Here is a 17,083-nt window from a genome sequence, read left to right as displayed (position 1 = left end):
TGCCCGGCGTTGTTGCTGAAAAATAGGACGCGACGCGACGCTTCCAGTCCGCGCCAGTGTGAGTTGAGCCTTAGAGGTGGAATATTAAATGTAAATGGGGCCAATACAGAGGTACCCTCTTCCAACAAAAAAATAAATCAGTTCACAAATAATAATAATAATAACGCACACACTCAACATAGCCCCGCACTAGGGAAACCCTGTGTCGCGGGTGCCATGGACACACACATAGACAACCACAAATTGCACCCAAACTCACGAGAGAAATAATTGTAGGCCATACAAATATTTCTCCCGGCCCGGGAATCGAACCTGGGACCTCTGCGTTCGGTCACAGAGGCACAAATGCCTGAGTAATCACGTAACATACACAAAAATCAGTCGACTTGGGAATCTCCTCCTTTTCTTGAAGTCACCTCCTTGTTTTGAAGGCAGTTCTTCACAGTCGTCTTCTCAAGCCACAAATTTATACAAGCGGGGCAATATACATATACGTTTCTATAATAATTTAATAGCAGAACCTTACTTAGTTCTGCCGCTAAGCTCCAACGATCATATTACTGCGTTCCGGTTTTGAAGGATAGGGGTCTTGTCAAAGTGACAGGCGCAGTGGCAATGCCTCCAGATCATTGCGATTTAAAGTTCCGAATAAGCATTTCAACTGTTATGGGCAGGTGTGTCGCTTCCCACCAGGCGCACTACTAGTCGTGACCAGTTTAGCTCTTACAGGTTGTCTTAATCAAAAATCAAAATGTTTGAAATAAATATCTGCAAATGTTTATTTTCACAGAGCAACCCGTAGAGTTTCTTGCTCGTTCTTCTCAGGGGAATCTGCCTTACGTATTGATGGTAGTTTTATGAAATAAGGATTGTTTGGCTGTCTGCAATGGGATTGGTTAGCAAGGAATAGTTTATAATATTTCACATGGCTGTCGTATGATTGGATGCTATATGCATCTTTATTAAAATCGTAGTGTGGGGTGTAGCTGAGGCGTGACCGTGTGAGAAGCGTATAAGTATCTGCCGAGATCGCTTAGAAATTGCATCACTGTCATTGATGGAATTAAGTTTTGCAGTGGTATGAACGAAGTTGTAAGAAATATCATATTTTCGTAAGATGAAGCAACCTTAGGCGAACTTATTTTGAAGTGTGTGCTGTGAAATATTTATTTTCATCAAACATTTCTAAGGAGCTAATTTTAGTGTTCACGACATATGATTCTGGATTGGCTCTTAAGAGACTTGGTCTTGAAATGAAATTTTTGTGAAATAAATTTAAATATACTATACGAGAATAAAACGCGCGAGGACAATAGGACATTACAGTACATTAAGTAGATAGAAAATGAAATGATAAAGATAAAAATAAATTACCCCAACTGCTTGATGCGTAAAACGGAATATTTATCCATAGAGATTTACATTATAGAATCGATAAACGTATCGGCAATTGTATAACTGGCGTCAATATGAGTGCATTATATGTATATCTTGTATGCGGGTCGTTTTCTTTTGTTTTGAGATTTGTGGGATATTTTTGAAATTTCGTTTCGGTTGCTGTTGATTTTACACTTTGTTGTTGACTTTTTGATAGGTTGCTGTTGATTTTTAATTTATTTGTAGTGCAGTTTCTTAGTGACTTAATAACATAATAATTGAATGCTTTTTATTTTGTTTATTATTTGTATGAACTGTATGAAACCCACGTCTCGGAATTGATCCATAAATAAATTGGTCATTAATTATATTAACAAAGATCGAACACAAACAAAAATTCCTTCGACTTGATAGGAGTGGAACCTGCATCTGTTTCAATCAAGGAACGCTGCTATATCCACTGAGTCAGCAGGCCTTACGGATTTTCGGTTTTTTGCAGCTGCAAATTGGTCATTATTTAGAACTAGTTGGGTAAACATACACTATTTGACATGAAAGATGAATTAACGTGTGTAAGTAAATAAAAAAGAAATAAATAATAAAATAAAATAGGCTTTACTTGACATGCAAAACAATTGCCTTAGTGGCTGAACGGTTACCATGCTGGACTGCCACGCAGAGGTCTCAAATTCGATTCCCGGGCTGGGAGAAATATTTGGCCTTATTATATGGCCTACATTTATTTCTCTCGTGAGTTTGTGTGTAATTTGTGATTGTCTATGTATGTGTCCGTGGCACCCGTTATACAGAGTTTCCCTAGTGTGGGCACACACTCAACATAAACCCCGCACACACTCAAAATATTTCGTCCGATCCGGGACCTATGCGTTGACCAGTATGGTCTCCGTTCGGCCACCGAGGTAGTAAATAAAAGTCAAATTGTGCGTGGTTTTTTTCATGATACCAACAACGGAAGGGTTTTGTAACAATATCAACACTGGCTCAGGGCACATGAGACTTATCAACTTATGCCTCGGGGTAACAGGCGCAGTGGTAGTGTCCCTCAGATTTTTGTCTTTTAAAGCAGGCACTGCAACTGTTATGGACAATTCCAAGCAGCACATCCATATCTAAATATATACTATAAGATATCTAATAGAATTTAATTCGATTGCTTATTTTAAGAGTTTAAATTCCTTCAAGATATCTCGAAGCAGGTTTCCAGATAATTTAAAGTAAAAGTGGGCATAACTTTATTAGTAGATCACAAGAGTGCTTTGAGAAACTATCTGTAGGTAGTGTTAAGAGTGATTCTTATCTTTTTTTTTTCAAGTAACCCTTCTAGAATGCTGCAAGACCATTTGTAGAATGTAGACGGTCTTTATTTAGTCTTGTAGACAGTTTTTAGATAATTTATAGTCTATGATAGTTTTCTTATAATGCTATTTCAAAACCATAATACTTAAGCGTTACAAACATAAGACGCAATTCTCTTAATACTAATAGATTTCAAGTTTAATGGCTTACAAAATATAAACTATCAAAATTGCAACATGGCGAAATTAGATATAATATTTCTGACTTTTTCGCGCAACGTTTAATCGGTTAGAAACCGGAAATTGACGTGCGACTTTAAATACATTGTGAAAAGATGATGAGAGATGTAAAACCTGCCATAAAAGTAATGCGCTCGCTAAATTTTAAATATTTATGTATAAAACATAAACTTAATAAAAATACAGTTATCGATTTTCGGTTTTAAATATTTATCGAAAGCTTAAATATACAAAATAACTCAGAAAACAAACCATTTCCAAGAAGTTCTAGGCTTCTTCAAGCTAATTTCAACTTAGATTTACTTTTTAAAAAGAAAAGAAATTTTTCTCGGCTACTTCATAGTCATTCTTTAAAAATAAAAATGGCGACAAGAATTTAAAGCTTTTTTCAAAACACAATTGGGAGCATTTTGTCTATAGCTTTATTTATAGAATAAACTTTAGAATATGAAAAGATTATTTTTAATTGCTTTTGTGTAGTTGATCTTGTAGAAGAATATTCCTCCCATGAGGTTTTTATAATTGTCTACAAAACGCGATGTTTCTAAGCGATTTTTTCTTTTGACAGTATTACAAAACCTTTATAATAGTGAGCGTATTATGCAATAAAAAACTTTTCAAAACACTAGGTCAAAAAAAAACAAGTGAAAAAATCCAATTTATCGCAAAAAAGCGTTATTCTGTATAATTGTATGGAATGTGTTATAATATGACTAGAAAGGTGTATAAATTTCCTATCATATAAATATAAGGAATATTTTAATGATATACCTAACTTATGTTGGAAGAAACAAAATTTTCATTACAAAATTGAGGTTATTTTTTCACGCCAACCACATTTCACACAATGATTTCACTGTATTCTATTGATAGACGGCACAATACACATACACAACATTGAAGTACAGTAGTTTACGCGCTCATTTCAATTGTTTTTATCGTTTCACAATACGGAATTACTTCACAATGTTTATTTATTTGTCAACAAACAAATGCCGGCCATGACCGGCCCGAGCGCGAATTACGACTATTGTATCCAGCGTTGCCAATAGGGAATTCCCCAAATTGTGGGGAGTTTCAACTAGATTGGGGATTTTGTGGGGATTGGCGCAATGTGAGGAAAATGTGGGGATTCTCATTGATTATTTCTAACGTTAACATTATTTTACGTTATTATTATTCTAGTGTCACCAAATGCAAAACAAATAATCAATTTACTTTAATTTTGTAAGGCAAAGAAAAATGATTTTTTGTTCAGACTGATTACAGATTAATGTTGAATCTAATAAATATTATAATTAATATAACTGCCTCCGTGGCCAAACAGTTACCATGCTTAGACTCCCATGCAGAGGTCCCGGGTTCGATTCCCGGGTCGGGAGAAATATTTGTATGGCCTACATTTATTTCTCTCGTGAGTTTGGATGTCATTTGTGGTTGTCTACGTGTGTGTCCATGGCACCCGCGACACAGGGTTTCCCTAGTGCGGGTATATGTTGAGTGTGTACGTTATTATTATTATTAAAATAAATAAACGATTTAAGGTAATCTAATTTTATAATTAGTTTTACTTTTTACATTCTGTTTACATTCACAGCATACGTAATAGTTTATTACATTTTGAGTTTCTTAATTCTTTATTATATTTTTAAGCGATGTATTTCTAATAAATAATGAAAATTCGAGATGTGGGGAATTTGTGGGGAATATGAACTTTGCTCTCCCCAAATTTGAAGATTTTAACCGCGATTTTTGGGGTTTTTGAACAATTGGCATTGGCAACGCTGATTGTATCGAATGATGTGACTTAATATCCAAGGTTTACCACCTCCACCAGATTTTGTTATATTCTTTACTTTATCCATTTTGCATAAACTCTTACAAAAAACCCTAATCGTAGTATTTTTTAAAATAAAATCTTCTGAAGACCCGCTATAAGGTGTTTGTCAATAAGTACAAACACTACAGAATGTCTATAAATATGTCTAGAATAAACTTAAGAACACTAGTTTTTAGAGTATTAATAGACTTTACTGGATGTGTATAGAACAATTTTACTAATAATTTCAGTACAGAGTACTAAAAAAACCGACCTCAAAAGTACGTGGAATTACATCTATTTGCTAAGTTTCGTTGAAATATCCCCTAGTTCGCCACTATACAGGACTTGATACTGGAGATAATAAAAATAGGTTCTCACTACGACCCTACTCGATATACATCGAGAGAAAAACGCCTTGAATCGGAGAAATAGCAAAATCAACTAAATAATTTCTAAAAGTAATTGTTCCTAAATTAAAGTCAGGCGCTATTTATAAAAATGAATCTTCATGCGTGAACAGCCACCCTTTGAGGTGGTTGATTTTCTTCAAAATAAAATGGGACCACTATGGAATTACCCTCTTTCCAACAAAAAAGAATCATGAAAATCGGTTCACAAATACCGGAGTTATCGCGTAACATACATACAAAAAAAAACAAAAAAAAAGAACATACAGTCGAATTGAGAACCTCCTCCTTTTTTGAAGTCGGTTAAAAATAATCAGTTGTTCTACATATGAACTTAAAATAAGGACTATAAGAGTAAATCTTAAGAGAGATTACACTTAATTAAGTTGCTTGGTATTAAGAAGGTATTAAAATTTTGACTTGAGTGAAATAAGCCTATAAGAACAATTTCTTTTTCCTAAAACCATTTACAGAGAACTATTATCTAAATCTATAGCATATTAAGACTGTTTATAGATATAACAGTTTTAAGGCTTATAAAGTGTGCTTTTTGGGAATGATATCGTTTACCATCAGGCGCACGACTTGTTCGTCGCTTCACTTGGTATCATTAAAAAATAAATAAATTTTATCCTTTCTTTCACTCATTCACTCATTCATTCATTCATTCATCCGTTCATTCATTCGTTCATTCGTCCGTTCATTCAATCATTTATTTTAAGTCGATTTGAGCGCGTACATAAAATTACTTAAATAGTTTTTTTTAATAAAGTAAAATATAAAAATAACGTAATATTTTTTGGCACGACAGGAAATTGCTCTATTCGGCGAGTTCTCAATACGGGAGACAATGATTTACTTCGGCTGGATCGCAGGCATGACTACCAAGGACGTCGAGGAGCGCATAGACTTCCTCATCACGCTGCTGCAGCTGCCCAACCCTAACAGGTACATACAGCTGGTGTATAAAAATGCACCACATCAGCTAATGAATGTAGTTATTGGAAATAACTAAAAAATAAATAAAAAAGCGAAAACTACCGTAAGACTCATATATATCAACTAACCCGAATTATAAAATTAAATATCGATGCCTTACTTTCTCGAACTCGTATCTTAAAAAGAATGATTATTCAGGAGATAGCAAAACTTTCTATTTATATTAAATTTCTTATCAAGGGTTGTAATTTGCATGCATTTCTTTAAGATAAGATAAAACCTAGTGTGTGAATATAAAGGAATTGTGATGTGAAGTCAGTCTCCAAAATTTGTATATACAATCATTGACTTACAATTATATGGACGTCGGGTCCGCGCTAAAAAGTGTCCGCACTTGTAAGGCGCTAAAATCGTATACAGAGCGCCAAACTCCGCTTTAGTCTTCATTTGTTCTACTGAAAGCGCGATACTGCGATGACATTACAATTTAAATTTCGAATAGGTTGACTTGGGACATTTTTTTCGTGGTTTTTGTATTAGACCCGTCGTCCATTTATTTGTAAGTCAATGTATACAATGCATATTTTGCATTTCCGGTACTTTATACTTTATGATAGGAGTTTGTGAAAGTAAGGTGACGATATGTGACGAGTTTTCAGGTTTTCGTGATTATTGCGCATAGGAAATGACACTTGTTTCTTTTGGATCTAAATTGAAAACAAAAGATTAATTGAATATGTGAGTTTTCAGGTTGTTTAGTTAATATGAAATTGCTAAAGCTATATTAGCAATATTTTAAGTAATGTAGAAACGCTTATATCAATCCTTGGCGGTTTCTTACACGAAGAATGGTAATAATACACTTGTGACTTTTTTCACCATTCTGGTGACGACACGAAAGGCAGTAGCTGCATTGAAAAGGTCACTTATTTTTGGTAGATATTTTTCTTTTTAGCCTAACGACGAGTTGTTTACATTAACAGCCCATTACTGTGATTATTTATCTTATCATTAAACAACAATACAATACAAACATTCTTAGTGCACACTGAGACAAATACAATATAATACAAAAAAATAAAAAGACAGGCAGCCTTATTGCTACATAGCAATCTCTTCCAGGCTACGTTCGAGTTACAGGAAAAACTTTGAGATAGTAATTAACTGAGGGCACAACAGAATATGTATCTGGTCCGTCCCAAAAGTATCGAACATTTTTTAGGAAAAATACTTTTATTGAACTTATCGGTACCATACATTAGTACTCTTCAAAATAACACCCTTCAGCATCGATGCACTTTTGTAGGCGAGTTTTCCATGCCCGGAAGGCCCCCTGGAAGACGTCAACGGGTAGGTCCTTCAGCGCCCTCGTCGTAGCTTCTTGGATGTCCTTAATTGTGCCCCAATGCTTGCCTTTGAGCTTCGACTTGATGCTGGGAAACAAGAAGAAGTCTGCCGGGGCGACGTCAGGACTGTAGGGAGGCTGCGGGACCAGCGGGCTTCGTCGGTCACCTCTTCCCTTCCGTCACGGAACATCTTGTGCCACTTCCTGACCGAGGATTCGGACAAGGCTTTGTCCTTGAAGGCCTGTTTAATCATCTCGTTGGTTTCCACAGTATTTTTGCCGAGTAGAACACAAAATTTCACTGCGTACCTCTGTTCTAACGGATCCGTCATCGCGCTACTTTTAAAAACTTCGACGTGGTGTCGTTTAGAGCTCTACGCGAACTGGGACCGGTCGCGCTGTATCGGCTAGATCCCCCCACCACTTTCTGTTGCCAAGCGGAGCGCTTCCCGCCGTTCGGCAACACTCCCAAAAAAAATGTTCGATACTTTTGGGACGGACCCTGTATGTAAACCACATATTGAACATAAAATAGTCTAAACCAGATATCGAAAATAATAGTAATAAATAAATGAAATACTTAAATGAATAAAAATAAATAAATAACAGCATGCCAGAATTTATCTTTATGACTTCAACATCTAAAACTTGTCCACTCATCACTAATTTTAAAGGTACCTACTTACCGATAACATTTTGTTTAATATTGTATTATTTAAATGCCTCCGTGGCCGAACGGTTACCATGACTTACCAACGACTGCCACGCAGAGGTCCCAGGTTCGATTCCCGGGCCGATAGAAATATTTGTATGGTCTACATATATTTCTCTGTGTGTGTGTCCATGGCACCTACGACACAGGGTTTCCCTTGGCTATGTTGAGTGTGTGCGTTATTATTATTATTAATGATTATATAAACGAGGGAAACTATCATTAGCTTTACTCTTAGCCTATCTACTATGTAAAATATATTATAATATTATAATACGTTCAGATATTCTTTTTAATTCTTTCATCTTCAGTTTTAACAAAATAAGTAAAATCCATCGCGTAACTGAGTTAGAAAGATAAAACATCACCAGCTAATTTGGACGCGCCCTTACCACGGACCAATTGCTACTCGATTTCTACACAGACAAGAGCCATTGTCACACATTGGTTTTAAAGAATGTATTGTTTGATTATTTTTTACCGGAGGTGGCAGGTCATTCCAGCTCTTACTCGCTGCTAATATTGCAACATTCATAATAACATTCATCAATAATATTATCAATCGTAATGTATTATTAACCGCCATGAGTACGAGTCGGATTCTTGCCCTTATCCCATTATTTCGGGTGGATGCATTATGTTTTGTTCTCCTATTCTTCCCGTTGTTTACGCCTATTATACACATCACACTCCATCCATCTTTTGTTCGGTCTTCCCTTCCCTTTACACCCATTCACATTGTATACCTTTGGAGCATTGTGGCGTACATCCCTTGGCGTCACATGTCCTATACAAGGATTGACTATTGCGTCGCAACTTATACATTGCATCTTCTGCATCTGTATGTAGCAGTAGAGTTTCTTGTGATAGAGCTGATCCAGGGAAGTACTGCCTCCTTACCTATTTTTACCGCCAGGCAGCAATGGTCACATTATTGTGTTCCGGTTGTGAAGGGTAAGGGTGCTGGTGAAATTACAGGCACATGAGACTTGTCAACTTATGTCTCAGGGTGACGGGCGCAGTGGCGGTGCCCCCAGTGTCCCCACGTGCATCTTTAAGATTTAAAGCTCTGAGTAAGACTGCAACTGTTATGGGCAGGCTGTTATGACTTACTACCAGCTTAGCTACTTGTTCGTTCCGTCACTTGGTACTATAAAAAAATACACTATATTGCTTGCCATTGTGGTTTTGCAAAAGGGCGTAAAGTACTCGCCTATTGTTGCTTAGGGTACGCCAGACGTGCAGAAAAGGAACGAATGGTACGTCGTGCAGGGAGGCTCTTTTGGTGCACTCCCAACAGCTGTATCTGTAGTTACGTATTGTATGAAAAGTATTACAATCTTTTTATTTAGGCTGCTAACAGGTTGACCGCATGTTCGCAGTTAATGCGGGAAGTCGTAATCAACTTTATGCAGCCGAGACCACGACGGGATGCAGTTTGATGATTAACTGCATGCAGTTAATGTGTGAGGTCGTTATCAACTTCATGCAATCGAGGACTCGGCTGCATGAAGGTGATTACGACTTCACGTATTAACTGCAAACATGCAGTCAATCTGTTAGTAGCCTTAGTAGCAGACGAGCCCCTTGTGACAGGGTTCGTCCAGGGAAGTACTGCCACTTTATCTATTTCTGTCACCAAGTAGTAATGTGAGCATTACTGCGTTTTGGTTTTGAAGGGTGAGGTTGTTGGTGAAATTAAAGACGCGTGGGGCTTGTCAACTTATGTCTCAAGGTGATGGGCGCAGTGGCATCTTTGTGCACTAAGTGACACTGCAGTTGTTATGGACAGGTGTGTCGCTTAACACCAGGCGCAAGAGTGATCGTCCCGTCACTCGGTATCATAAAGAAATCCGGAGTTGCCCGTCTTAAAAAGTGCCTGTACCACAAGTTACTGTGACAGTTGTCGCTAGCGACCGCGTAAATTACTTCACAATTTTGTATGGTAAATTGTGTAGCGCCCTAGCGGTCACAAGGACAAAAAACATTTTTTCACTGTAATCTCATAATAGAGGCACAGATGTCTTTTTAACGCACGCTTACAATTGCACGAACGTTACACTTAAGTAGCCGAAGGCTTTAACATGTGAACGTTTGTTATCTTGACAGGCCCTAAAAAGACAAAAATAACACACTGTAATTCACCTTGTATACTTAATAAATTAATGCCACTAATCATGTCACCACTTTGCCTTGGTTTTTTAGAATAGCGACATATCTCAAACACGCCTAAATCATCAGTGTTCCTGATTTTCTTTAGAAATTCTTAGCCTTATCTTAGCCGGTGATTATTTTAACAAATGAAAAAAGCTCGATGTCTTTTCATGAATAAATTTTGCAGTCGTTTTAGTAAGAAAAGTATATTTTGGTTTGGGTCACCATTCTTGATATAAATAACTGAGTAGAGCTCCTTGTGGAAGAGTTCGTCCAGGGAAGTCCTGCCGCCTTACCTATTTCTGCCGCCAAGCAGTAATGTGAGCAATTGTTACTGTTTAGTTACTTCCTATGTACAAGGGCAAAGGTGAGATGAACAGAGTTGATAATTATAGACCTATAACTATTGTACCAAATATTTCAAAGATAATTGAGTCGATTATTTCGTCTCACCTAATGTCACATTTAGAATACAATGATCTTGTGGCAAACAAACATTATGCCTATCGTAAGTACCAGTCCACCACAGCGGCTGCACAGAGGGTGGTGGACTCAATAATTACGGGGTTGGATGGTACTTACTACAAAGTAGCAGGAATGATGCGTGACCTGTCAAAAGCGTTTGATGTAATCAGTCACTCTTGGAGAAACTATGTCACTATGGTATGTGAAGAAAAACATACGATCTTCTGAAATCATTTTTATCACGCCGAATTCAGACAGTTAAAGTAATATCAGGTGGGAAAAAACTACGCAGTAGTGGGGGTAACGTGAACCTTGGAATTCCTCAAGGATCTTCACTAGGAAATACCCTCTTCCTGACATTTATTAATGACCTACCGTCCCATATCACTGATGGCTTACTGTGTTCGCTGATGATACCACTGTAATTGCGTGAGCCCGAACTTACGACGAACTCAATATAAAAGTAGGAAATGTCTATATGAGTCTGATGAAATGGTCCACTTCCAATGGTCTCATACTGAATGCTACCAAATCTAGTTTAATATTGTTCTCTGGTAGATCAATCCCGAGGCCAACGTGTTTGGATAGTCCAATGCCCATAACTGACCACATTAAGTTCTTAGGATTCATTCTGGATAAAAATTTAACGTGGAAGCGTCATGTAAATTGTATGTGTGGTAGACTAAGTAGTGCGACTTATGCACTAAAAAAAAATTAAAACTTGTCGTTATAAATTCCATACTACGACAAACATATTTCGCATATGTCCACTCCATATTGTCGTATGGTACCATTCTATGGGGTGACTCCACTGATTCTGACAGGGTATTCATTATTCAAAAACGAGCAATGAGGATACTTGCCGGAATAACACGAAGAGTCTCTTGTAGGGACTTATTTGTGAGACACATAGGATAATGACCATGTATTCGTTGTATTTATATGGAATAATCACATTCATACGAAAAAACTTACACAACTTTGAAAGGCATGAAAGCCGTTATAACACTCGCTCCACAGACCCTCGTCCGACTGAGGGTCGTACCGCGACGGTTAGCACTCACTGAAAATAATCCGCGCGTAATCGGCCCGGCTTATTATGAGCAACTACCCGTTGACTTAAAAAATGAGCCTAATGATGAAACATTTGATCGTCGACTGAAAGACTTTTTGTTGGATAATGCGTATTATTCCACTGAAGACTATAGGGACATGGTCTTGTAATATATGTTGTAATTTATAGATTATTAGGTATAAATATTATTTTACAGAAATGAATAAATTACATAAACTTTATCCATACAATCATTATGTTGACATACTAATTAATATATTATTTAATATGTTCCTACATTATTTCACATAACTACATTAACTATGTTAAAATTACGTAGTACAAAACTTGTACTGGATATTTGTAATTTTTTGAAATGTAACATTTATTACTATTTGTAACGATTCTTGTAATACAATATATTGTACATAATGATGTAAAGTTTACAAGATAATAAATAAATCTAAATCTAAATCTACTGCGTAAGGGTTCTGGTGAACTTACAAGCACTCGGGACTTGTTAACTTATGTCTCAGGGTGACAGGCAGTGGCAGCATCCCTCAGGTCTTTGCGATTTACAGCTCTGAGAAGCGCTGCAATTGCTATGATAGGCGCCGAATAAGATAGCTTTCAAGTAATTAGTCCGAGACTTCATGTTGGAGTTTCAATCTACATCCCATTAGTCTGACATTGCTATATATAAATATGTATATTAAATATATATGTGTAGGATATATACATATTATGTATTTATGTGTATATAGATTGCTTATATAAGTATATTGTTAGTCATATAGTATTCTGTGTTATGTTTATATTGTGTTTAAACTATATATCATAATTATTTATAAATTTCCCGGTTGATTGGTAGAGAATGCCTAATTATTGATGTACAGAAGAAAATGACGGTGCGTGTACATAAAGCCTGAAAACTTCGAAGCAATAGAATGTATTTATTGTCATATTTGAATAGAGTTTGGGAAACTCTGATCTGCGATTGTTGGTTATATGAATTATATTCTACTGACAATACTGGTATTTACATAATACTGTCATCCAGAAACAGCTTTTTACCCTGTCACATATGTTACTACGTATAATATCACGTCAGACCGTAATGATAGCGTTACGACAAGCCCATAAGAGTGAAGCCACAAAAGCTTTTGACAGTGATAAATTTTTCAGCGAGACCCATTGTTGTTGTATGTCAATAATGTGTGTCTCTATAACGTATTTTTAATATATTATTCTTAGTAAATTGACGTGTTTTAAAAGTTATTCTGAAACGTTCGAAATAAATAATCTTATTATAGGCGAAACTATACCACAGTCCGTTTTATTTCAGCATTAGACAGAAGGAAATTTTGGGTCTTTTATAAGTCGCCATTTCATTCTGTCATTTGTTTTTTTATAATAATAGGGGTTAAAGTATGAAATTGCCGATTTGTACTGAAAATCTAAATTGTTTATTTTTTAAATTTTTAACAAATTTATTTAATCAAAATAGTTGCCATTATTATCTATACATTGCTGCCATCTAATGGGAAGGTTATTAATGCCTTTGCGATAGAACTCCGACGATCTAGACTGCACAAACTGTGTGAAAGCATTTTGTACTGCCTCCTGGGAAGAAAACTTCTTGTCACGTAGATAATTGTCCAAATCACGAAAAAAATGGTAGTCCGTTGGAGCAAGGTCTGGTGAATACGGAGGATGACGAATGGTTTCTAACTGCAGTTCCTGAAGGGTCAAAATGGTTTCTCGTGCTGTGTGAGGTCTCGCGTTGTCGTGGAGCAATAATGGTGAAGATCGATTCATGAGTCGGGGCTGTTTTACTGCTAGTTTTGTCAACATGGTTCGGAGTTCGGCACAATAGACATCTGCCGTTATTGCTTGACCAGATCGGAGAAAACTATAGTGAATAACACCATGCTGAGACCACCAAACAGTTACCATTACCTTTTTATTGGTAAGTTTTGCTTTAGGACACTGTTGTGGCATTTGACCTGGGGTCAGCCATTGCATTTTTCTTTTCCGGTTATCATAAAGAATCCACTTTTCATCACATGTTACAATTCGATCCAATATTCCTTCATTTCTGTACCGGTTCAACAAGGCAACACAAGTTTCAACACGCGTTTCTTTCTGCAGATCAGTCAAATCATGAGGCACCCATTTTTCGTATTTTTTTATTTTATTGATTTGACGCAAGTGAGTCAATATTGTGGGTAAGGTAACGTTAAACCATGCCGCTAATTCCTGGGTAGTTTGACTAGGATCGGCTTCCACTATCTCTCTTAATTCATCGTTATTCACCTGTGTGGGCGGTCTTCCTCGTGCCTCGTTCTTTAAGTCGAAATTTCCATCACGAAAGCGTTTAAACCAAAGTCGCACGGTGCGTTCATTAGTAGACCCCTCTCCAAACGCAGCATTGATATTGCGGGCTGTTTCTGCCGCGTTAGTTCCGCGTCGGAACTCGTATTCAAAAATCACTCGAATTTTCGCAGTATCCATCTTTCTTGTATAAATTGAATAACAAAAACAATTGAAAGTCGATATTCAAATGTTTCAAATTTAAAAAAAAAAATCACAGAAACCATTTGAAAAAAGTTTCATTCGAAAACCTCAAACCATGAAGATTCTATGAAAATTCAAAGAACCTATTGCAATAAAACGGCAATTTCATACTTTAACCCCTAATATTAAATGACGGGACGAATAAATCGTACACCTGATGGTAAGCTACACGCCTGTTCATAACAGTTGCAGTGCCACTCAGAGCTTAAAATCGCAAAGATCTGCTGGGCACTGCAACTGCACCCGTCATCCTGAGACAGACTAGCTGACAAGTCCCATATGCCTGTAATTTGACCATTTGATCATGTCATATTGTAAACAAACAAATTCTCAAAAATAGTGACTAGAATCGAAGTTATTGCTTTTTTTTACTCGGAGCATTCACTAATGATTAAATGAAAACTTTCTGTCTTTACATCTTCATTATCCATTTATACACCCACTGTTGGGCCCAATGCGGGTTGGGGACTTAACACGTTTTCCGAAGGTTAAGAACCTTCTTCGACCCGCAGGTTTCATCCCGATAATTTCCTTCACAGAAAAACTCAGGGTAAATTTTTCAAATTAAATTTCGCACTTAAATTGCGAAAAACTCAGAGATGCAAGCTCGGATTCGAACCCACAGCCTCTATTTGATAGGCGACAGGTCAAATCATTAGGCTACCACGGTTTTTATCTTGTATCCTATATCTTTACATACTTAATCTATTTCAAAACTTGTGCTGTAAACAACTTAAATATGAGCTAGACAATCACATCAATTGCCTGATCTCAAAGTAGGGAATTCAGAGCAATGGAATTTTGGGCACTTCCCAGCACACCCACACCAACTAAAAAAGTTCATTTCCAAAATTGGTCCTACCGGACGTCGAACCCGGGACCTCCGTATCCAGTGGTCACATTGTAAACCGTTAGGCCGCCAAGGTCGTCAAAGAAACAGGGGTAACAAATATTAAACGGAAACTTATGCATAAAATAATTATTATATTTCTAAATGGATTTTGTCATATTTTCTCACGAAGTTCTACTGTATTTTTTTATTTGACTATAATTAGTTGTCAGAAGAAAAGTTTATGACCACTGCTTCTTCATTTTACGTTTTTTCTAATTCTTATATCTAAAAAAACGAAGTAAACTATAACAGAAGCCGCGTTTTTCTTGCCGCGTTCCAGCCTTAGCTTAGGTTGGAAATAAATTGAAACACCTGAAACAAATTTCACTGTCAACATTTATTTTAGCTTATTTCCTACGGCGTTCATAGTTTGTAACCATCGTCTCTCGTGTTTCATTCTAACAGCGTGCTTAATTTGTAATGCATGAGCGATTACAATGTCAAGGATTTACATTGACTCTTGTACCTTTTGTTCTATTGTGTATTAATATTAGTTTAATCTATGAATACTAATTCCTTTCCGCGTTGTTGGTTGGATACTAAATTGATAACAGTCCCATATCTTTCTACATAAGTTTTGTTTATAGTGGCCCTCCCTATCAACCTTTTGTTTATGCGGGAAGGGCACTACAACCTGTGCGAGCAAGCCCGCACAAGGACCATTTAAGTCAGGTCCTAACCCCAGATCAACCTCGGGTGCACGTACAGTGCCCTTCCTATTCCAGATAGGTACCGGAGCTGTAGGCACGCTCACTTCCCGTTGCGCATTGCACACCTAGCGGTTGCCACATGCTACCGGGACGACGAACGTGTTCACCCCTCCGGCTAACCACAAACCCCGGCGAGTCCATATCCGCCAGAGACACCCGTGAGGGTATATTAATGGCGGAGGTCTTGACCCGGACGCCCGCTGTACCCTAGTCTTGCCGTCGCATCCATAGTCTCTCCGGAAAACTCTATCTCTCGGGTTGGTAGATAGGGACGACTGAATTGAGAACAGCCTCATATCTTTCTACATTAGTTTTGATTATGGTGACCCTCCCTACCGACCTCGTATACCCGAGAATGGCACTATAACCTGTGCGCGCACAGGTACCTTATAAGTTTAGGTTCTGACCCTAGATCAGCCAGTGTACTCTGTCACTTGACTTAATCCGGTTCTTCGAGAGGCTAGTGCCTCGGGCGAGCCGCCCCGGGTGCACTTATGGTACCCTCCCTATTTTCCAGATATATACCGGAGCTGTAGGCACGCTCACTTCCCGTTGTGCATTGCACAACTAGAGGCTGCCACCGCCAAGCCGTTGACTCTGAGTCCACTACCAAATCTCCTTATTGGTGACGGAGCTGTAAGGCACGCTCACTTCCCGACGCCAAAAAACGACGTCTCCCCGGTTCCCAATAACCTAAGCTGCTGGAGGGACCGGAGGATATCTAGCTCATCCTCTATTAGCTCTCCGAGCTAGTGCCCGAGATGCCAGTCGTATTGTCCTGCGACAGTGTCCGGACATAGCTTCCAACTTAAAGGGCAACTCGCATGCCCCGTGCGTCTCTTCGCTTTAGGCCCTCGTCTAGACTTACTCTACACACAGTCTTAGGCCTACTACGGCCACATCCTAACGAGGCAGACGAACGTGTCTATCCCTGCGGCTAACTACAAACCCTGGCGAACCCATACACAAGTCCAGATCTGCCAGAGAGGGCGTATTACTGGCGGAGGGCTTGGCCGGACGCCCGTTGTACCTTTGTCTTGCCGTCGAGCCCGTATCTCTCGGATCAGTAGATA

General features: G+C 37.9%; 1 protein-coding gene across 1 annotated transcript in view; it reads left to right on the top strand.

The window, feature by feature from the left end:
• LOC113232653 (ABC transporter G family member 20) overlaps positions 1 to 17,083 on the top strand; it is a 178,719-nt gene that overhangs the window by 90,627 nt on the left and 71,009 nt on the right. Inside the window, exon 4 of the mRNA XM_026467431.1 lies at positions 5,974 to 6,110. Coding sequence (XP_026323216.1) covers positions 5,974 to 6,110 — 137 coding nt within the window. The remainder of the gene's footprint in view (positions 1 to 5,973; positions 6,111 to 17,083) is intronic.

The sequence above is a fragment of the Hyposmocoma kahamanoa genome, unplaced genomic scaffold (genome assembly GCF_003589595.1).
Source record: "Hyposmocoma kahamanoa isolate Upper Pololo Valley unplaced genomic scaffold, ASM358959v1 76, whole genome shotgun sequence".
Taxonomy (NCBI): domain Eukaryota; kingdom Metazoa; phylum Arthropoda; class Insecta; order Lepidoptera; family Cosmopterigidae; genus Hyposmocoma; species Hyposmocoma kahamanoa.
This window is presented reverse-complemented; position numbering and strand designations above follow the sequence as displayed.